This window comes from Aptenodytes patagonicus, chromosome 6 (genome assembly GCF_965638725.1).
Source record: "Aptenodytes patagonicus chromosome 6, bAptPat1.pri.cur, whole genome shotgun sequence".
In the NCBI taxonomy this organism is placed as follows: domain Eukaryota; kingdom Metazoa; phylum Chordata; class Aves; order Sphenisciformes; family Spheniscidae; genus Aptenodytes; species Aptenodytes patagonicus.
In genome coordinates, this window is record NC_134954.1 from 61746368 (window position 1) to 61769605 (window position 23238).

Genomic DNA, 23238 nt, shown 5'->3' on the forward strand with positions numbered 1-23238 from the left:
CGTTTCAGAAGTTTGCAACCAGTGCAGCTGAATTTTTATCAGTTTTGTCATTTTATATATCAGTATTTGCTGGGAAATCAGATAGTTATGATTTATAACCTCATAAGCAATAGCTAGCCTTCTCACTATCTTGCTAGTATGTTAAAAATGTATAGCAAGAATAGCAATATGTGATCAGGAGAAATAATATTGTCTCTGTTCTTGGTGCATGTATTTCTGGAAGAAAGGAGTAGTAAAGATGATAAGGATACAGTTCGGGGCCAATTATATTGTAAAGCAAGTGTGTCACAGTAAGACCAGTAATTGCAGGGTCTGTGCTTAACAACTGTGTCCTTTTTGTATGTACGTATGCTGATAGAGGTGTAAATACGGGTTGTGTACACATGATTGGCCACAAAGCAGTTATATGTAATAGCCCTGGTGGATCTTAGAAGGAGGAGTATTTTTGAGAGAGTGTGTGATGGTGAAGGCATTTTAACATAATCCCTACATACTTCCATAGTTTCTTTGCTGACATATGGGGAAAGAATAACTTTGAATGTGGTTTGCAGAAAATAGTCTGTCTTTTGTCACCTTCCTCTCTATCACTTTCATGGCTGTTATATTTCCATTTTGTAGAAGTGTTTCAAGATTTCAGTTATTACACTTAGTTGTAAAACTGTATTCTGTAGTTGTAAAAGCCTCTTAGTTTCATGGAAGAAACTTGTCTAATACAACATGGCTACTACGTATTGTATGTGGGACATGGAATATAATGCTTCATTGCCTAACCTGAAAGTTCAAAACATGGTTTCCTAAGTCCATGAAGAAAACATTCATGAGTGACTGATGTCCAGCATAGTGTGAATATGAGTTCCACACCAGGGAGATCCTAAGCTCCAGACTGTGGAACACAGTATATGAGAAGTATCTTTATGTGTGTGTCCTATTAATTTCTTCCTTCCTTAAAGAGAGTAAAAAGGCATTGCCCTTCAGGTCTGCGAGCTAGATGAACTGTTGTTCTGACCCAATATACCTGGTCCTGTTTCCTTAGCGAACTCATAATACAGTGCCTTCTTTCTTGAATTTGACCGTTTCATTTATGTACATTGAGAAAGACCCGAATCACTGTCTGCATATATTCAATGTTTTTATGTGGTTGGAGTGAAAATCAACTGTGTTACAGCAAGAACCTTGCTGGGTCTGCAGGTTGGGTCTACCAAAGGACATGGTGAATAGTTGCTTGGTATTGAAGGATTTTGAGGATCGCTGAGGGCAGATTTTCTCCTTGCTCACTCTTAACAAATTTGTTGCTCTGTTTGAAATCCCGTTTTCTGTCTAGTTTAAGGCAGTGATGAGGAAGGAGGAAACACTGTTGGTCTTGATCAGCAAGTAAGACAAAAATAAGGGAGGGAACAGGAGGGAAAGGTGAGATTTGCCTTTTTGTTCCCTTAAAGCATGATGGTTTCTGGCCTTTAACAAGTCTTTTTTTCTGCTGCGAAATTGTGAATTGTTGAGTTAGACCCTTCCAGGTCACCACCAAATGGTTTTGTGAGGACTGCAATACTGATTTGGAAGCTAAACAGTCCTACTTTGTGCACTGGTGTTTGTATTCATGGGAAAGGACTCTTGAGATAACCCTCACTGTCTTGGTTGATTTGTCACTTATGCAAATCCTTGTAAAATATGCCTGTCGAAGGGTTGTTTCTGTGTTATGGATAAACTGGTTTTAATCAAATTGCATGCTTTTCTGAAACCTTCTTTGATTCAGCTCACAGGCAAATACCACTCTAAAGTCTTGGCTATAGTTATTGGTTGTGTAGCTGCACTGATAAAGATGCTGATCTTCATGCCATTATGGCTAGTTAAGGCAATTGACTTTTAGATTGTGTCTATATGACATAAAATATTGTTTGTGAAATGTTACGTTGTTGGCTCAGATCACTGGTATGGAGGTTCAGTTACCTGTTCTTCTCTGTTAAAGGTTTCCTTCTGCCTTTTATTTTTGAGACTTCTAGAAGGCCTAGTGGAAGCAGCCTGTTCATGAGGAGTTGTCAGACGTGTACTTTCTTGTTAGGCTTTACTTTGGAGTTTTAATGTTTGCGACACAATTTTTCATTAGTTTTTCATTAAGATAAAGTCATGAGTTTAGCTTGCAGCTGGTTGGCTTATCTAGTATCTTTATCCTTTCTCAGTATGTCATATTGGTTTAGCAAAACAAAAGTAAACTTGCTGTAATTCTGCATGAATACAGCATTGCAGTTCTGAAGCCAGAGTGACAGAGTAGCCAAAAAAAAAAGCTGTCTGGTAAGGAAACAAGTACTTTTTAATCTGAAAATGCTGGTTAAGTCAAAACTGAAACATTATGCAAGGATGGATTATCATCAAAAAGATTCTTTTATGTCTGAGATGTGTGGTCGTGCTGAAAGAGGTAAAGACATACTCTAGAAAAGCAGCATACCTCAGGGATTTTTAGGGCAGTCGCTCAGGAGGTTGACTGCAGGCAGTGGGAAGAAGGCTAAACTGCAAATTTCCAGCCCTTCCTGATACAGGCGGCTTGGATCTTGGTCTTCCACTTTCCCATGAGTGCCTAAGTACCTAAGCTATCGACTATTTAGGAGGGGTTTGATCTTTTATTTGTTACCCCTATTCATTTGTGTATATTGGAGCACAGATACCCCTTATGGTCCAGGCAAGCTCTCTAATCACTACTGGGATGTTTGCTGTCCTCTGCTAAATTATGCTTTTCATCATGATACACACCTACCCCTCTCAAAATAGGAAGCAAACACATAAACATTTTTGTAGTCTATATAATTTTTCACAGAATAAGGAAAAGCAGTTATTTTATATTCAGTTTTGAGAATATCTGTTTTCTTTTACTACTTTTTAAGACACTTTAATTTTCTATCTCAATATATTCTCTACTTAAGTTATAAAACTTTCTGTTTGCTTACGCCCTTGTCAAAGGACGTAGAAATAGTTTGCTGAGTGTATAATTGAGTCACAGGCCCTGATCCTGCGAAGTACTTAAGAAAGTAACTAGTATCGTTGGATAGGGCTGATAGCATCAGGTGTGCACATAAGTACTTTGCTGGACTGGGGTTGCGGGATAGTCATTACAATCTTAGTTTTGAAAAGTGAAAGTCACATTTCAACTCTTGCATTTTATTTATCAGCACTTAGCGCAGGGTGTAGACTTCTGTTGGTCACGGTTCCTTATTTGGAGAATAAGAATTGTTTGTGCTTCCAAACTAAATATGTAAATCCAATCAAATTGACCTAGACAGAAGATTCAGTAGTTTGACAAACCTTTATCTCTTCATGTTGTAATTTAAAAAAAAAAAAAGCAATGCTAATGTTTGTTATCGCTGTGTATTCTCATGTCTAATTGTTATACAGTGAATGCACAAGCTTTGCAGAATAATGCATCAGAATTTTTGTGTATTTGCAGTTCTTTTTTCTGCATGCTTTTTCTCTAAAAGGTTTTTGGTGCAAGCACTTTTTTTTTTCTGTTTTGCACTGAAATTAATTACTTAATTCTCTCTAATATTGGGAGCCTAGTAGCCATGATGTCCAGCAATTACAAGGCTTTTTGAAGTGAAAATGCTGTTCTGAATCTTATTAAAGCAAACAAACAAAAAATCCAACCCCCAAAACCCGCACAAAACAACCTTAAAATAGGGAGGGAGTGGGCAATGGACAGAAGGTAAAGGACTGAGTATTTTGGAATAAGGTTGTGTTGTAATTTGTAATACATTGTTTCGTTATTGGATACCATGAATTTAGTACTATTTTTTCTTTTGTCTGTGATGGAGTTTTTTAACAATGGACTTGCTGTGTGTTGACCTTTCTTTGAGGTATGACATTCTTGCATTTGCACTTTTTGATCTCTTTTAATTTTATTTTTGTTTTGCCTAAAGACTGTGTGTGGACAGTAATGACCGCACGTTTCCGATTGCCTGCTGGCAGAACCTACAATGTACGAGCATCTGAGCTGGCACGAGACAGGCAGCATACGGAGGTGGTCTGCAACATTCTTCTCCTGGATAACACTGTACAAGCTTTCAGAGTTAATGTAAGTAATTTGCTTATTGCAAATCAATATCGCTGAGCTTGCTTTCCTTTGCTGGACTTGTATGGCTAGAGTTTGACTTTCAAAATAGTGTTAAGTACAGAATAGAAGGGGAAGTTATGTTCAGGCAGGCATGCTTGTACACGTACATACTAAGTCACTGTGAACTTAGTCATTCTGGCATCCTCTACAGTACTAACAGATCTTCATTTCAAAATTGAATATACAAAGCATAGTTTATTTCTAGTAATTTTGTTCATGGGCTAAAGTTGTACAGTGGAAATGGAGGGCAGTTTTGCCCCTGAGTTGAATGAGAAGCGAGCTGTTGTTTTACTCCGTTCTGGTTTTTGCGTTTTGAGCATGGGTAAGGCATAATGGTAACTCTTCTCTTGACTGTGCAGCTAACTATGTTCAATCACGTGTATGGTTATATTTGCTTACAGCTATCATCTTAAAGTATCTCTTTGCTTTTTGCTTTTCTCAGATTATATTCTTGTTCTGTGATTTCCCTCGCTTAAACTCACCACCTTCTAATGCACTAATGAGGATGGCAGGAAAGAAAATAGGAAGCTGGTTGCTGAATGCGGAGGACTGTTACTGGGAAAAATGAATAACTTTTATATATGAGCCCGGAATTTAAAATAGGTTATTCATCAGATTTTCTAATCTGTAATCCTTGATAAGGAGTTAAAATGAAAATGTTCATGATTTTGTGCATATGTTCATGCAAGTGCAACCATTTCTTTCGACTTCTTGAGGAAAAAAAACTACAAACAACAAACAAGGACTTCACAAGGAAACATTAAAGCATTTAAAGTGATCTTCGTGTGAGAAGAACCAGAACTCAACAGGAAAGAAGCTGTGGGGTGTCCTGGGGCAGGAGAACTCAGCTTTTACTTTATAAGCTATAGAATTGATGACTTCTGTGGAGAAAGGCTCAATAATGTGATGGTAAAAGTTACAGGTGGCATGATTATTAAAGTTTTTCAAGAGAAAATTGAACTTCAGCAAATGGAGTGAAGGAGTAGCTCGATATCAAATAAGGTTGTGGGACTTCAGTGGGGAAGTGAGGGAGAAACTGAAGCAGTTTTCAAATCTGTGTAAACAAGTTTAATTTGGACTTTGAAAAAGTTGTAACGCTCAGAAATTATATTGGATTCTGATATCCAGTGTTTAGCGAGGATATTGATACTTTTTAACATTTTAAGGAAGATTTGTGAGAGTGATTGCATTTCTCTGTTCTGTAATCAGGTGGTTAGAGCCTGTGCAGCCTGCAGCTGTCTATTAGAGGAGTGAAATCTCTGTTACCTAGCAAGAACTGGCAAGGATCCAGTGTTGAGTGGCTTAAGATTTAGAGGTAGACTTGGTGGTTATTTATTTTAGATTTTTGAATCAAGATACAAGGTTTTGGGATGTTCTCTTAAGGCATTTTTGTAGTTCATTCAGGAGCTATTTAACTTTTTGGGACTTCTGAGTAGTTAAGGGTGGGAATTTTGGATGATGGAGCTGGGGGAGGGACAACTAAAGACTTTAATTTATCAACATCAAGCCTCATCTCCTTTCTGGGATAATTTCTCCTACACACCTTTTCCCTTTTTCTCTACAATATTCCACTGCTCTTCTATATCTTTTATCTTCTCATCCTTGCTAACAGGTCTATACTGCGTGCCACAAAGCAGTATGTGCAGAATGTAGTTGGAGACAAAGCATGAAAAGTGCATCAGAAATTGTAAATGTTGTGTTTTCGGCTTTCAGGTGCATGAGTTTTCCATTAAAATGTCTGTCTTGCAGTTTTTTGTTTGTTTATAAGAGTTGGCTAAAATAAGGAATAATGTTGTATAGTAGCTATGGGAGGTTATGCCTCTTTTTGACGTAGGTGTTCAAAATCTGTATGATAGAGAATGCTAGTGTCTCTCTAGAGTAGAATCACCAGTTATAAATCCTCAAATGTCTGTTCTGTCTCTCCCAAGAAAAATTTATGTAATATGTTCTTGTCACCTCCCTAGTGTACTAAATACTTTAGTTGCATGGATCATGCTTTACTGGTTATATACATCAGCCTGCAAGTTTGTCCATTAAAACTGAGTTTAGGGAATAAAAAGGTCCCTTGGTGCTCAACATTTTGATCTGTTCTTCAATCTGTTCTTTCAAAAATAGGGAGTAATAAAGTATTCAATCATAGCAAATATATGCTAACCTACATGGTATACAGGTTTTCAGGGTTTATAGCTGTGTTTTACTTTATTGTGGTTGACGCAATACTTGGCAATAAATATTTATGGAATTGTTTTCAAAATAGGAAGAACAAAGATTACATCAAATAAATTAGCAGGTTTTTTTTTCTTCTGGTGATTGCTATAGGTATTCTGTATGCTAATGATTGTAAAGCTTAATCATGTGGAGTATGCAGCGCTGTATTAATAAAAATGTACTCAAACGCTATTTCTTCTCCAACAGAAAAGTTCTGATCACAGACAATGTCTCTTGATAATTTGTGTGACGTGTTTTAAGTTCACATTTCAACCAGCATTTTCCATTGATCTGCAAAATAGGCATTCTTTGTGCTAAGCCTTACCTTGTATAGAGCATAACAAATCAAATCAAATAATCCCTGTGGACTGTAGCCAAAGGTTATTTTGGTTGCAGGCAGAAGAATCAGTTGGAACTAACCTGTGCATATGTTTGAAGAGTAGAAATCCCTTCTATAAAATGCTCTGTTTACCAAATTAAGCACTACTTCGACCTGAAAAGCATACTTCATAGAAAGCATAGCTGGAAGAAGTGAGGCTGACTTGAGTTAATAACGTGATCAGGATGATTTGTGTTACTGTAAACCTGCTTCTTCAAGATCAAATTGCTTTAATTGGTTTTAATTAATTGTTTAAATACTTCAAATTGCATCTTTTCCGTGCAGGCTGACTTAATTGTATTCCCTGAAAGCCAGTACATGGATATGGAGATCACGCTAAACTTGAGGGAAAACTAAGTCAAGGTAGATGGGATGAGTTGTTCTGTGAACAAGGCTAGTGGGTTAGCAGTCATGGACAAACGTTCATATTTGGAGCCTTTATTGTCTCAGAATTCTCCTCAAAGTTAATGAATTTACACTCTAATGGAAGTAAAATCTAAAAATCTGTAAAATAACCCAAACCAAAACAAACCCCCACACACACCAACCCCCCTGTAATTTAATCTTCAGCATTACTTAGTTGCTTCCCTTTTTTCGTTGGCCAAAAAAATAAATAGCCTGCTTGGGAACTTTTTTTAAAACAAGGTAACTTTTTGCAAAGCTCACATAAGCCACAGCATTCTCCTAGAGAAGCTGGCGGCTCACGGCTTAGACAGGTGGACTCTGCGCTGGGTCAAAAACTGGCTGGATGGCCGGGCCCAGAGAGTTGTGGTGAATGGAGTTACATCCAGTTGGCGGCCGGTCACGAGCGGTGTTCCCCAGGGCTCAGTACTGGGGCCGGTCTTGTTTAATATCTTTATTGATGATCTGGATGAGGGGATTGAGTGCACCCTCAGTAAGTTTGCAGACGACACCAAGTCGGGCGGGAGTGTTGATCTGCTCGAGGGTAGGAAGGCTCTGCAGGGGGACCTGGACAGGCTGGATGGATGGGCCCAGGCCAACTGTATGAGGTTCAACAAGGCCAAGTGCCGGGTCCTGCACTTCGGCCACAACAACCTCATGCAGCGCTACAGGCTTGGGGAAGAGTGGCTGGAAAGCTGCCCAGCAGAGAAGGACCTGGGGGTGTTGGTCGACAGCCGGCTGAACATGAGCCGGCAGTGTGCCCAGGCGGCCAAGAAGGCCAATGGCATCCTGGCCTGTATCAGAAATAGTGTGGCCAGTAGGAGTAGGGAAGTGATCGTGCCCCTGTACTCGGCCCTGGTGAGGCCGCACCTCGAATACTGTGTTCAGTTTTGGGCCCCTCACTACAAGAAGGACGTTGAGGTGCTGGAGCGTGTCCAGAGAAGGGCAACGAGGCTGGTGAGGGGTCTGGAGAACAAGTCTTATGAGGAGCGGCTGAGGGAACTGGGACTGTTCAGCCTGGAGAAAAGGAGGCTGAGGGGAGACCTCATCGCTCTCTACAACTACCTGAAAGGAGGTTGTAGCGAGGTGGGTGTTGGTCTTTTCTCCCAAGTAACAAGCGATAGGACGAGAGGAAATGGCCTCAAGTTGCGGCAGGGGAGGTTTAGATTGGATGTAAGGAAAAATTTCTTTACTGAAAGAGTGGTGAAACATTGGAACAGGCTGCCCAGGGAAGTGGTGGAGTCCCCATCCCTGGAGGTTTTTAAAAGACGTGTAGATGAGGCGCTTAGGGACATGGTTTAGTGGGCATGGTGGTGTTGGGTTGACGGTTGGACTCGATGATCTTAGAGGTCTTTTCCAACCTCAATGATTCTATGATTCTATGATTCTATAAGCTGTAGGGTGAAAGGAGACAGTAGTGCAGCGCTGGCTGTTTGGGGATGCGCTTGCTTGAGTTGTGACACAAGTATTGCGGTGAGCTGTGAGAGGAGAGGTTCCGGTGTTGTCATTAGTGGAGGAGCAGGGCAGCCTCCTACAGACCTGTGAGCAGCAGAGCCGTCTGACCCCCTCCAGGAAAGCCTGGGATCTATCATCCTATTCCTCTGTCATCAGAAATCCAAATTTGTTTGGACTGGCACAGCAGCAGTATCTCCTGGTGGTTGCTGTAGATGTGGCCAGTTCTGTAGCCCAGCAACAAAACCAGAATGTCAGTAATATAAATTGGGAAGATTGTGGTGGTAGTTGGTAAGCAGGCATTAAAGCTATGTAATTGCAGCTGTTTTCCTAAATTTTCAAACATGGTGTTTGTAGACAGCTAACAATCATTTTACGATTAGAGACTAATTGTAATTACATCTAGTGGTACTAGATGTTAGTCACTAGATAATAGATACTTCATAAAAAGCAGTTAATATATTGATGTCAGTGTTGATGTCAAACTTGTTCTGAAAGGCCAAAATTTGTTAGATGTTTTGCCTCCAGCAATGACTAATAAGAAGTACACATAACATTCTTATCAACATATATTCCAATTCAGAAAAAATGTTTTGTATCTACCTACTGCAGTTTTATGTTGGATAGTTCCCATTTTTCATATATTTTTCCATTATTCCCTGTTTTAAGAGAAAATATTAATGTTTAACTTTATCTGTAGGAATAAAGCGAGTTTCTTTTTATGCTAATCCACATTTATTGGTTTTGCATTTTTATTTAAAAAAAAGCAAAAGTAGAAACTTGTTATCATACTTTTTATAATTTATAGCAGCTATTCAATGGTTATGATAGTATTACAAATATTGTGGACCTTTCACAACAACCAGGATTGCGACCTTCACCTGCTCTGGCAAGCTGCAACATCATTATATAAATATCAGAGATGGGTTAAACGGAGGTCTGGTTTTACTAGATGCTTATCTTTATTTTGCACTGAGAGTAAAACATAGTGATCAAAACATGCTTCGTGTTGAAACTAGTCTTCTCTTACCAAATTTGCTGCTCTATTGCAGGAGAAATACCTTCCTTGCGGTCGTGAAATGATGTTCTGTATTACTAAATTCAAACTGATCAGCCAGTTCTAAGCTTTCTCATTAGGAAGCATCTATTCAGATATTTAAGAAACAGTATAAATTCTCAGGTTTAGTTTGGAAAAAAGCTACAGAATTGATATCTGCATGTTATTTGAGGAAGTAACATGTCAGCTGTGGTAAATGTAAGCCTAAACTTGGGTTCCAAACGTCTCCCATTTTCTGATAGTTACAGTCCTAAGTTCTTAGTTTGAGTTCTGATTTAAATCTGCATGGGGAAAAATGCCAAGAAGCAATTAGTGTTGCTGTGTAATTTTAAAATTAGTTTTATTTGCTGAAAAAATTGTACTGATTACTGGTTTACTTCAAAATATATCAGAAACTCCTAATTTAGTTAAAATGAAAGAGGCTATTTTTGGATTGTACATAAAAATTGCCTTACGCATTTATACTGTTGTGTATTTATTATGTTAACATCTGGGGTTTTTTTTTTGCTTGTTTTTAGTTATTGGAAGGTAAATTTTTCAGTAGTGAACTTTTTAACAATGGTGCTCCTACTGGCTGTTCATTTTGTTAAACATCAAGAAATGTTCTCTGTATGATTATTTTAAAAAACAAGATCTTCTTTCAAAGGAAATATAGCAATTCTTAGATCGCTTTAACTTAGCCAAATTTATATGGGGCCTGAAATATATGCCTTACGTAATTTCAACTTAAATATGCAGAGCTATGGTTATGATTGTCCTGCTGGGATCATTTCAAGCATAATTTGTTGATAAATATTTTCTAATTTTTTTTAATTATTATGAAATAAATTATCAAGCTTCTTGGAGTTTTTAGCCCCCAATAAATGGTTTTGACAGTTTACTCAATTTCAGTGTAATTTCAGCTGAACAAAAAAATGAGTTTGATAGGATGCTCTTAGATGTTAACAAATGTCTGAATGTGATTTATAGATTTTTCTCATATATGGATATTAATGAAATTCTTGCAACCTTCTTTTGACCTTTTCTGTTTTAACAGCTGTAAAAGTACTGTTATATAATCTCTGAGAAGTGAGGTAATTTGGGAGCAGAACAGCAGGTTTTTTTGGTTTAAAACTTAAAATATCTTATTGCCTACAGTAAACAAGGCAAGATGTATCAAATCCACTGTAGTATCAATAATACTTGGCACCTAGAAGATTGTTAGAAGCTTGCTTGGTGCCAGAGAAGTAGAAAATCTGGGTGGAAAATGTATCAATCATCTCTTTCATCATTTTTTTTTGTTTGACAGTTGTTCTTGCAGACTTTTTCCTCATCTTTTGTACTTCAAGCAGCTATGACACTTTAACTTCTTTGGGTAACTCTTTTCAGATTTCACCAAATGTATTTATTGAGTCCTGTCATAATGGCACACTCAGCGTTCCAATTACTGTGTTGGCAGTGTTTTCAGGTTAGGCAAAAAATTGCTAGGTACCAACAACTACACATTCTTTTTATATCATTTTATGGGTAAGATTTGTCCCTGTAGTAGAAATAAGTTTGTTCACTTGTCTCTGAAAAGCAGCGTTACTGTTGTTCAGTTCATTTGAATTAGTTCATTTAGAGTGAAGTAGTATCTTTGAGAGAACGCATTTAAATGACACTTCTCAGTTAGATATTTGGCTGCTTCAGCTGTCTATGCCATTTAAATTTGGAAACATTTTCAACATGCTGGTTCATTTAGATTCAGGAATAGATTTTCAAATAAAATAAGTAAGAATAACTTGTACAGACCTGTACTTTCAAATTCAGTGACCCAAACAAGGCTACAAAGTTGTCAAATCCTAGCCTTTTTTCTTGTCTTTTCTTTTTTTCAGTACTCCTTTTAAATATCAAATTTGGCTAATGAATAGCTTTCAGGAATAATCATGTAGCTAGCTGAGAAGTGAGAAATTCTTACTGTCAGAAAATGACAAAGGGGAAAAATAATAATTCTTTACATATGTTTCAAAAAGAGGGATGAAGCTCGTTTAAAAATAATGCTCCTGGGATATACTTCATGATACTTAAAATTTAGGCTACTAGAGCACATCTGAAAGAATGTGTATGTGCTCTGCCTGCCTGAAGTCTGTGTGTCCGATTATATATTTGTTCATTAAACAATATACGTATTTGTTCTCTGCAGAAACATGATCAGGGACAAGTTCTATTGGATGTAGTCTTCAAGCATCTCGATTTGACAGAGAGAGATTACTTTGGTTTACAGTTGGCTGATGAATCTACTGATAACCCTGTAAGTTGTCTCTGTTTTATAAATACGATTTTATAAATCATAATCATGTTCTTCACTGTGCTCTGTGTCATTATAAAGAGAAGTAAATAGAAGCCATTGCAATATTGTGCCATCTCCAACTGTGTCATTTGAGTCACTGAGTCAGTATCACCTTGCAGTTACGACAAAAGTAAATGTTAATAGTTACAAGTTTGGAGTAAAATGTTGAGATCTGTGCTTATGAAATAATACCTTAAAAGGATATTGCTTGTTTTATTGTATCTATTTACTAGATTGCATGATCACTGTCAGTTGGGATAAGAAATAGTAACTCTTTTTAAATTTTTTTTTTTCATTAGGACTTACAAAAAAATGAGGGTTTTTTTTAGATTGTCCTGTACAGTGTTTTTGTTTCTAGCCCAGATACCTGGTAGGTGTTTTAATAGTGCTTCATATAGTCCACTATCTGACAAGGGCTGTCAGCTCATCACCTTAACGGAAAAAGGAAGGGACTCCTTTGAAAATGAGTGTTTATGATAGTTCATGTGCTTTAATTGAAAGGAAATCCCATAGGACTGAAACTTTGTAAATAGCTTTATAATTCACCAGTAGAAACTAATAAATCCAGCTGTAATGTTCAGTGGCTGTAATAGTTATAGCTGTACTGCTGAGATCATGATTGCTTGAAGAATACTTCTTGAATACTTTCTTTTATAGGTAACAAATGTTCAATACTTGTTTTAAAGTGCAATTTAACGAAGTATTATTCCTTATTATACAGTTCTTTACCTAATTTCCATTATATGCATGTCACAGTGATGGGGTCTAAATTTATCTCCCAACTTGTGTGTCAAAAGTAATTTTTGTTCACAAAATGTGCAGAATGTGATCTACAGAGTTAAGTGACACCGTAAAGTGTTAATAATTCAGTAACTAAGGTGAATTTCAGAAAGTAGTGCAACTTTCTCTGATAAGTGCAGATTTGGTCTACTGTTTTACCGTCAAGAGTGACTGTTCTAAATAGAAGGAATACTTTTTTATCTTGCTAAAAGGTTGGGTTTTTTTCTTTTTACTTATTTTTAACGTAGAAGAGGAAGAAAAAAGTCACAATACAGCCATAATTTTTCTTCTGCCTGAGTAGTAAACTGCTTCCACATTTCTTTCTTCTCTAGAGCAAATTATTCTTAATTATATTCTTTTTCTAAATTCTGGTAACATTAAGATTATTAATACGAATACAGCTGTATAGCACAGTGGTAGATATTTAACAAAGTTTTCTTTTGTAACTTTGTGGATAGTTCTGTTAAGACAGTGGCAAGCTGGCCTCATTTAATCTTTTTATTCTGAACTTTGTTTCCAGGCTGAAAAGACATAGGCATGCTATAGAAAAGGCTGAATTATTTTTCAGCTTTGTTTAAGAAGTATTTAATTGAATATCACTCAATATTTTACTCAACACTCAGAAATTTGTAGTGTTTCTCATCCTCATTTATCTGTCTTTCCAAAGCTTAGACCTCTAAGCTCTCTTATTTTAGTTTATGTATCCTGGAAGCAGCTGAATACAACACTGTAATAGAAAGGATCTGGTTAAGAGTTAGTCTGAAAGAAGAATGACTTCACAGCTATTTGATATAAGCACATGCTTTAAAGGTTTAGTATTCTTTGACTTCTAAATATTTTGGCTTTTCAGCACATACCTAGTTGCCATGAAAACAATGTGTCAGAGCTAAATAGAAATGTTACCAATATTAGTCATGTAAGCTTGAAGAATTTATGGGTTTGATGAATTTCAGGTTTTACTTTTACACTTGGTTCATTTGGACAAAGAAACCAGATTGGATTGACAAATGTTCGAGTTACTTGTGAAATAATGCAGCAGAATATTATTAAGATATAGTCAGTACGTCAGGAGATAAAGGTGATGGGGAAAAGAGGATTCTGCTGATTGAGTGTGAAACCTCTATCATTGTGCCTAAACGTGGATCTCAAACTGCACAAGCTTTATGTTTTTGTATAATATTAATGTCACAGTAAAAGTCAATGCAAGAAAGCATTGATGCTGTGTACAGCTGGAGTGGTGTATTTGGCTAGGGTCTTGGGCTGTGGATGCCTGGAGCAATGCTGAGAAGGGGGTATTGGTGCGTAGTGGGTGTGAGGGTGTGCAGCGAATACTGTCAGTGTGGGTGCTGGAGCACCCTTGGCAGGAGGGAGTGAGGCAGGGAACGTTGCTGGGGGAGGAGAGAGTACAGAAATGACTCTTCAAGGGACTGGGGTACAAACTTCATGGATCCCCAAATCTACCTGCCCCTCAGACTTACTGGGATGTAAATGGGATAACGTTGCTAGCAGCACCTTGATTCATAAAGTTCTGGTACTTTTGCCTAAATCCTGCCAACTTCAGCTTCTTTACAATATTAAGTGGTTTAACCCTCTGCAGTTTCCCAGAGAGAAAAACACCTTTTGCATTTGGATCCAATGATATCACTTGAAAGCATGGATATTGCCTGTTAAATACGTTTCCAAAAAAAGTTACACTTCTGTAGTTTGAGCTATGCTAGTACATACCAAATTGATCTTTACAACTAGAAGGAAATGTAAATGCAAGCTTTTCTGCTAGGCATTTCAATTCCAGGTTTTCTGGATTAACTGTAATCTCGAACAGTACTTTCCACACAAAAAAAAAAAATCAGAGGATTATCAGTCAGATCTGTGCATTTATCAGACATGTTGTATTATAACCCCTTGCTTAAAGATACTCAAGTATCTTTCACCATGTTTTGAAAGATTCTTATATAAAATTCATGTGTATCCCTGGCTGGAGAGTCCCTTCTTAAGCCTTTACATTTAGTCTTAAAAGTTAATTAATCCTGTGTGAGTTGTTTTTGAAATAATCACTCTCTTTAAGTTATATCAAACTGTCTCTTTAGTTCCTCTTAAGTCATCTACTACAAGGATACAGCATTTGGATGTAGTCATCATTATTTGTTATTCCCAATGAATAAAATGACTCAGAACTAACTTCAGAGCCATAGTGTGTGTCAGATAACTCATGTACCTCTGTGTGTTTGCTTCCTCCTCCCTCACATGAGGGGAAGAAAAAAAAAAAAGCCCTGTGATAAATGTGAGGTAGTTACATTCCATACAGGATTAGGTCTCGGTCACTTCATAGGAACTGTGGCCATATAACCGTTTCCTGAGGCTTGTGGGCCTGCACTGCAAGGCAGGATGAGGAATTGAACCATATTTACAACAAAGATAGATTTATGAGTTAACTGAACTACATTGGTATGTGCAGAGTCTGCTGGGTTGCTGGTGGGGAGTGTTCTAAACAACTTGTAGGGCTTTCTGGAGAACCATACTTCCCTCTGAAATTTGCAGCGTTGATTTTTATAAAGATCTGTCTGTACTTCCCCACAGTACCATTCTCCCGTAGAGACGATAAAGATTGGGTGCTGTTTGGTAAAATTGTTCTGTAGTCCTTAATCCAGTAGGCTGAGTGCTGAGCCTCTGGTTTCCAAGATCCCAATTAGTGACTTACCAGAAATGACACTCAGGCTGACAATTTGAAGGGAATCTGTGAGCCAGTGGGACCAGTCCCTGGATGTGTCAGAACTGCAAAATGCAGAGTCAAATGTACTGGAACTAGTTTAAGCAAATTAACTTCAGAGTTGGGTAAATTAGCCTGCTTCTAGCTCTTCACTGCCACAGTTAGTTCACCTTGGACAATCAGTTTAAAGAGTAGCTGAAGATTGTTAAACACACCATAATTGAGTTCTAACCTCTCTCAGGATCACGTGACAATCATAGAACCAAGTCATAGTTGAATTAGCGCTGTAAGAGACAGATATTTGGACAACAAAGGTTAATCTCAGGGAAAGAACAATAATATCAACTGTTGATGATAATGTTGGTGTCTTTCCAGAATCAGTAAGAAGACTTTGTATGCCAGTAAGACATTTTGGTAAAAGACCAAGTAAAAAGTAATAGAAAAAGCAACAGTTACTTGATGTATAAGGCTATAATTTGTACTGTTTTGTTTCTCTAAAGTTGGTGTTATAATTTGTCTTTTTCCAGAGGTGGTTGGATCCAAACAAACCTATCAGGAAACAATTAAAAAGTGAGTACATGTATGTATTTGGTCAATTCATATATCGTTATTATGCTGTTTTTCCAGGGTACCCTGATTAATTAGAAATAACTTTTCTTGACCGTAGGAGGATCACCTCATGGTTTGAACTTCAGAGTTAAGTTTTTTGTAAGTGACCCAAATAAGCTCCAAGAAGAATATACAAGGTAGGTCTAATTAATTTATCAATAAAACATTTTTCTAGAAGGCTTATATTTAAGGGGAAAACTGCCATTAATTTTTTTAAGGTATAACATGGAAATTTTCTTTTAAATCATTTTTGTGTCATATGTGCAAGCTTCTAATTTTTGCCTAATAATTGCAGATATGAACTATGCAGTTGCACCAAATCAATATAACAAAAAGCCTCTGTGAATAAATTTACCAATTTATATGCAAAGTGACGTAACTACATGAAGAAAATACTACCAAGTAGAAACAGAAAAGGGAAAATAGTGAAGAGAGGAAAAACTTAATCCCACTATTCACCAATGAGTACAAATTTAATTTCATCCTTACTTGTGTTCCCCTTTGTGATTAAAAAAATCCCTGAGCTTTCTGCTTTTTTTTTTCTTGATGCCACTCCCCCCACCCCCAATTTTCTGCTTGGCACTAATAAAATTAATCTCTGTCTGTATGGTTGTAGTCCTAGCTTGAAGCATGTAAGTTTTTTTGATAGCAGTGTGTTGAAGTCTGTTGAAGAAAATGCTCAGTGTGAATCAAGATAGGAGGCTTGTGAGTTGCAATTAGTCCCTGAAGAAATGCGTCAAATTTTCAATATTCTTAATTAGTTCTGGTCCTCTACATAACTGGCATGATTTGACAGATGGAATTTTTGGATGTCAGCCATTCTTGAAAACAGGTCAGCCTCATTCAGAAAACAATATCTAAATTATTAAGGATAGCTTTAGACATGTAAGTACCAAAACAGTGAAAATTTGAGTTCACATTTGTTTTGTCATATTTTGGACAAAATTTTACACACATCAATGCAGATAGAATTTACTAAAATGGGTCCCAGAGATCCTGGATCAGGCTTTGTTTTATTGAAATACTTACTCTGAGAAAATTTGGCAATTTACTGTATGCAAATAATGAAAAATGTGTTACTTGAATTAAAGGACAATATGTAATATTCCTGAGGAGATGGAAAAAACAGTAAACGTTGATCAATATGAAGTAAACAGTAAAGAAAAGAGAACTGTTTACTTTAGATGTTATGCTGTAAACACAAAGCTATAAATACAGCATCCTTTTAGATGAGAAATAGTGTATGATTGCCGTATCTAGGTCAGCTCTGCCTTTTTTGCTAATTGCCCCAATTGCCCTTGAGAAAACTCGTTTGTATTTGGAATTATTATAAAGAGAGAGGAGTTATCCATGGGGTTTTTTGAAGTTAGGATGCCATGTCACACATATGGGGTCCTTTCATGTAATCCGTATTTGTCCCTTAAAAAAGAAAAAAGCAACAAAGCGCGAACTTCTGACAATTCCAGCTCAAGCTGAGACTTTTCAAAGATGCTCAGTTTTTATAAATTTTGTGAAAACAGAGGAATGAGTCAACGTATGAGGCAGTATGAATAGACATCAGGGAAAGGTTCAGTGCAAGCTCGTGTCCCCTATTAGACCTCTGCAAATTCATGTGAGGGAGGCAGGTTATGAATGCCCCAGGTCAGGAAAGGTCAGTGGGAGCTCACCTTGTGTTGGAGAGTGTAGCTTTAGGAAACGGAGCTTCGTTAGTTCTGCTCATGGCAGAAAGACTTGCTTATTAACATTGACTCCAGTTAGCAATAACTCTGTCTTACCCTTTTCTAGATACATATATATGTATAAGGAAGATGAAAACATTGTAATGCAATGCCATCTTCATTGTTTTAGCTGAATTTGTTGTGCAGGCTTTTGCAGATCTACATTGCTGGAGCTTCTATTGATTGCCCCTTTTGCTCAATAATACGCGAGGCTTCCGTGTTCAAACTGGTGTGGTTAGCTAACAAGCAATTAACTTCACTGTTTGCTGAAAACACTGGACGGAAAATGAACTTTGCTTGGTGTCCCTTAATTGTGAGGTCCCTTAAGTACCGTGGAATATTTCTAATAAAGCATTACACTAAAAACAGTAAAATAAAATGAAGGTGCAGCTGCACATACAGAATGTTTTTGTCCTACGTTTTTGCAGCCCTAAATGTTAACAGGAAAAATAGGAAAAATTTGTTTGATATATTTGTGAAGGGATGCTCAAGCTAAGCATATGAAGCACATCCTTTTAATATATAAATTTAACTTGTCATTTATTGCTTTTTTTTTTTAACAGGTAAAGAAAATTCTGCTTTATCTGTCTCTTTTTTTCGGTTTCAATATGCATTTTAAGGTGGAAAATGAAACAGTATTTTGAGGTCTCTAAAGCCTGGCTAATGTCTCAGTTTTAACTTCTTGAGGTTAATACCATAAACTAAGCTTCTTGCCATTCTGGTCAGTTAGAGAACCTCTAGACAGTTTTGGAGGAGTTGAGCACATGGGCTAACGTCTTTGCTTGTCAGTTTGCAAGTCTTTCCCTCATTTTCTTTCAAACATGGAATGTTTTACCTTTCCACCATACTTAGCTTGTAAATGATTGGATTTCTGTGTGTATATTTGTAAATGTTTGTGGAAGTCTTTAAAGTGGTAGTTAATCCACTTTCTGAAGACTACACAATTATGAGAGGTCATATTATGTGTAATAAAGTGATATATTTTGTTTTTAATTTCTTAGTGCAAGTTAATATTGGGAAATATTTAATGTTTGGTTTCAGTTGAACTTGAACTAGGTGTTTTTAATAAGTAATTTTGATGAGTGTTTATAATGAATGGGTATGGCTGACTCTCTACTTTGGAATCAGAACTACAAGAAGGAAGCCAGATGATTTTTATAATAATAATAATGTAGGAGGTCCCAAAACAGAATAAATTTATGAGAAAGCAGGAATGATGTTTAAATTTTCCACTCAGTGAAACTTTTTTTTAAAATAAAAAGGCATTAGAGCCTAAATTCTACAGCTGCTTTTATGCCCTCTTATAAGGGTTTTTTGCTGAAAGTTTAAGCTTGTGCTAACATGCTGCCATCTCAGTAAGTCTTGTCTGTTACCGCACTTCAATCTCTGTGTCAGTGGAGGTTTATAATAGGTGTGATTTCCACTTGATATAAACATTATACTTCTTTGAAATTGTCTAAAACCTTTGAGTGAAATATGAAGGAAGCAAATTGAATGAACAAAAGATTCATTCTGAGATGTTAACAAAATATCTGGGTTTTGTTGGAGAAACAAAGGAAGCAATTTAGAGGGAAATCTGTTTGCAGTTTCAGGCTTGTTGGGGTTTTTAAGTTACAGTGTTTCTGCTGCCACTGTTTGGTGGGAAATAATTCTTGTTTTAAAGTGTTCATCTGTTCCTTTTGCTGTTTCCATCTCCTTCCTGATTTGAAACAGTGGGCATGGGAAGACTAGATGAATTTCTAAAACAAGCTTTTCTCACATCATAATTAAAGAAAATGTCAAGGGAAGTCAGTTGGAAGGCATTTGACATAAGAGAATCCACAACTTTTATTTAAGAATGTAACTCCAAAATGCTAAGAGTAATTCTTTTAATTTAAATGAAAACAGAATAATATCAAATACTCAATGAGAATAAATTAATTTTATCTACCTGGAGTACAAATCATTCTTATTAAGGTACCTCCATACACAAATGCAAACTTCAACTTTTCGTTGCCATATTGAATAGTTCTGTTGTTCACACTTACTCATCATGAAGGCACTTCTTTTTCCTCTTTTGAAACTTTAAGTTCAGCATAGGTACTGGAAAATAAAGCAGGTAGAATGTGAAATTTGCAGCCTTTTAGTGCAATATGATGTATATCTTCATAGCCTGTAACTAGTTTAATTTACAAAGTTGTATTATTGTTTTACTAATCACAGTTTAATTTCTTTGCCGTAGGAGTTTAAGAAATAGCATGCAAAATGTAAAGTTTTAGTTTTGCACTAACTGAAAGCAAAATGCATTAAATTGATGAAAAATGGTTAAATAATTTTATTTTTAATTACAGTGTTTTTGTTTGTTTTTTTTAAATAAGGTACCAGTATTTTTTGCAAATTAAACAGGACATTCTTACTGGAAGGTAAGACATTTTTGTTGGGTTAAACATTAAATGCAACTTTGGTTGAGAAAAAGTTAATGGTGAGGGATTTTACCTGCAAAAATAAAAACATATTTAAAATAAATTACTGTTTATGCAAGTAGAAGTGTTTATAATAATTATCTGTCCAATTTGTTCATAGACTATGAAAGATTAGGCTTTTCAGAATAACCAATTTCATATGAAATATGTAATTTTTTTTGTTTCTCATTTTAAAAACAAAACAGATTGCCCTGTCCTTATAATACTGCTGCTCTTCTGGCTTCCTATGCTGTTCAATGTAAGTATAATTAGTATTCATGTATATGTTAGTACTGAAATATACAAAAAGCAGTATTGATTAGTTTCTAAAGAATGTAGTTTGCATAGCATTATATTGTGAAGTTTGTGGACATGATGCTACTTTTCTCATGATTAAGGAAATATGGTTGGTTGGGTTTTCTCCCCCAGCATGTTTTGCTGAATTAGGTATGGAAAAAATACTAGTAATGCGCTCTGCTTTCCTTCTTTAAACCCATGCAGTTAAAAACCCTGAAACAACCTTCTTGTATTTCTCTGTATTCTGAAGTGTGCGGTTGGGTTTCTTCTTGAGAATGATACTAAAGGTTTTTTTTAGACACTTAAACATTTTTAATGTATCATACAGTGAACCTCCAAATAGGTGTGGAAAAGGGAATTCTGGTCATATCTGGCCAAAAAGTTCAATACCCATCTTGTCAATTTTAAGCCATCCACTTAGTAGATAAGCCTTGAGGACTGAGATTTAGTCCTCTTCCTCTCTCCCCATTTCCTTCATAAATTTAAATTGTTCAGTGGGGAAAAAAAAAAAACCACAACAACCAACCAACTATGAGACTGTTCAGCACTTAGTTCTTGAAATTTGTGATTGTCAGTTCAGTTTTATGAGCAATCTTGATATATCAATCTATATTCCTGTGTTTTTCTGCTATTAAAGATCCTTATATCTACATTTAGCACTAGGTATACTTTGTACATATTGGAGAAATAGTGTCCATGTTAATCTTCTCAGGGAAAAAACGTGTAGTAATGTTAATGTAATGTTTTATGCATAGTTTTGATAAGTGGTCACCTTTTTCCAGATCAATCAATAGAGCAATTTCTCTTAAACAAAACTCCCAAACGCCAGCTACTTGGAAATAGATATGTACTGCAAGTGCTGTCATGCCTTAGGGATTTGCCTTAGGAGAGATGAAGTATTTGATAACAAAGCAGGCACTATGAAAAGTTTATAACATTTTAAGCTTTTAAGAATGCAATATGCTTATTTTTCAAATGTTGTGGAAGTGGTGGGTGTGTGCAGTGCATTATAGTTACATTTATATATGAGATCCCACTGCCCATAAGTTCTTCCGTGTGCAGACCTCTGTCTAATGATTTTCTGTGCATGCCTATTACTAAACTCTCTCTGGGTTTAGCTCTTGGGATTCTTTATAAATACAGGTAAATAGCAGATGTAGATCTTAGACAGTCTTGTATTCTCTGTAGTGGATTTTAGCAAGGCATGCACTCTTTATGAAACCTGGTCCCATTTTCCAATTTTTAAATTATTTAAATTAGGATCTGTTTCTGGTGATGCAAGTGCCCCAGACTTATTTCCTAGCATCCCTTCACTTGCTTATCCTCCCGCTTCTCAAGTGCGTTCATCCCTGCCCCATGAAAGTGTCAGTAGGCTTGCCCAAGACCCCACGTCATGCTGTGTTGCTGTGAACTTTCCAGTTTTCACGTTATGTTACTTATCTATCACTGTAGATCTGTTACGTGGATTGCAGTTATTTAAAGCTGAATTTTTTTTATTATAGTTAGAAAGCCTCAAAGCATGTATTCTTAGCAAATGTTGTTGTTTGTATGTTTTTTTTATTCTGACAATAACTGTGATTTTAATTTATTTATTATAATTTTAAGAAGGTGTTAGAAATTATGTAAATGCAGTTTTTAGTAGTTTCAAGTAGTTTCAGTGTAGGTGTATGTATACATACTTTTTTCCATACATACAATTGAATGTGCAAAAAAATATTTTTCTAATGCTTCTGAATATATTTTGGTACAGAATGAGTTGGTGGTTTTTGCAGATCTTAATGAAGAAATAGCAGTTGTAGTGTTAAAAATATATGTATTGTGTAATCACATGAAAGCAAGCAAAGGTAAAAGAAAAAAACAGGAAAAAATCAAATACCTTGAAGTACATTATTTAGTGCTAGCCATTATGACAGTATTAATGAATTAATTTGTGTATTAAAAATTAAACACTTTATAAACTTCCTTCATAAGTACCTACTCAGAGCTCTCTTTAAATGATCTTCACTGTATTCACTGAGAATGTGACTGTTTATTCAAAAGGAAAAAGGGGAGTTCAAATGTCTTCTCTATTTTTGTTTGCTGTAGATCATAAAGTATGTGGGAGCAGACTCTTGTGAATTTGGGGGCATTGCACAATGCCAAGTACATCAGTGATAAACAATAACCTCTCTTTTTAATATTTTAGCCGAGCTGGGAGACTACAACCATTCAGAAAACTTGCCAGGCTACCTCTCAGACTATTCTTTCATCCCTAGCCAGCCTCAAGACTTTGAAAAAGAAATAGCAAAATTACATCAGCAGCACATGTAAGGATTTACAGCAGAAGATATTGACTGACTTTGTCAAATCCTGACTGCTGGTGCTGTGCTATTATGTAAAAAAATGAGTATTTTGTCTTAAAGGTTTCTGGGTTTTTTTTGTTGTTTTTTTTTCTTTTTTTAAGAGTACGTTTAATGTGATTTTTTTTGTAGATTGTCTGTATAATAAGTACCATTGATACTCTGCACAGATAGAATATCTATGACAATGACAGGGAAAATAAGTGGGAAAAAAAGAACATGTTAAAGGTACCCTGAAAACAGTATTTGTGTGTATTACATGGGATATTAACTTAACAGGATATAATTTATAAGAGTTTTTCTCGGTCTTTGAGAATGCTCTGTGCGTAAAGGCTTTGTTTTCGTGGTGCTCTCACCAGTAAACAAGAGTTACTTTAGAAGTAACAAAGTCCTTTTCTTCAATATCTGCTCATTCCTGTGTGCAAGTCTGTGACCTTTCACTAAA

At 36.3% G+C, this 23238-nt stretch overlaps 1 protein-coding gene across 3 annotated transcripts in view; it reads left to right on the forward strand.

The window, feature by feature from the left end:
- PTPN4 (protein tyrosine phosphatase non-receptor type 4) overlaps positions 1-23238 on the forward strand; it is a 121923-nt gene that overhangs the window by 39454 nt on the left and 59231 nt on the right. For 2 of the 3 annotated variants that reach the window (XM_076342929.1, XM_076342930.1), the window contains exons 2-8: positions 3903-4057; positions 11756-11863; positions 15917-15959; positions 16057-16135; positions 20074-20118; positions 20364-20416; positions 22640-22760. In XM_076342929.1, the coding sequence (XP_076199044.1) occupies positions 3920-4057; positions 11756-11863; positions 15917-15959; positions 16057-16135; positions 20074-20118; positions 20364-20416; positions 22640-22760 (587 nt within the window). In that variant the 5' untranslated portion in view covers positions 3903-3919. The remainder of the gene's footprint in view (positions 1-3902; positions 4058-11755; positions 11864-15916; positions 15960-16056; positions 16136-20073; positions 20119-20363; positions 20417-22639; positions 22761-23238) is intronic. The other variant, XM_076342931.1, reaches the window with a different exon arrangement.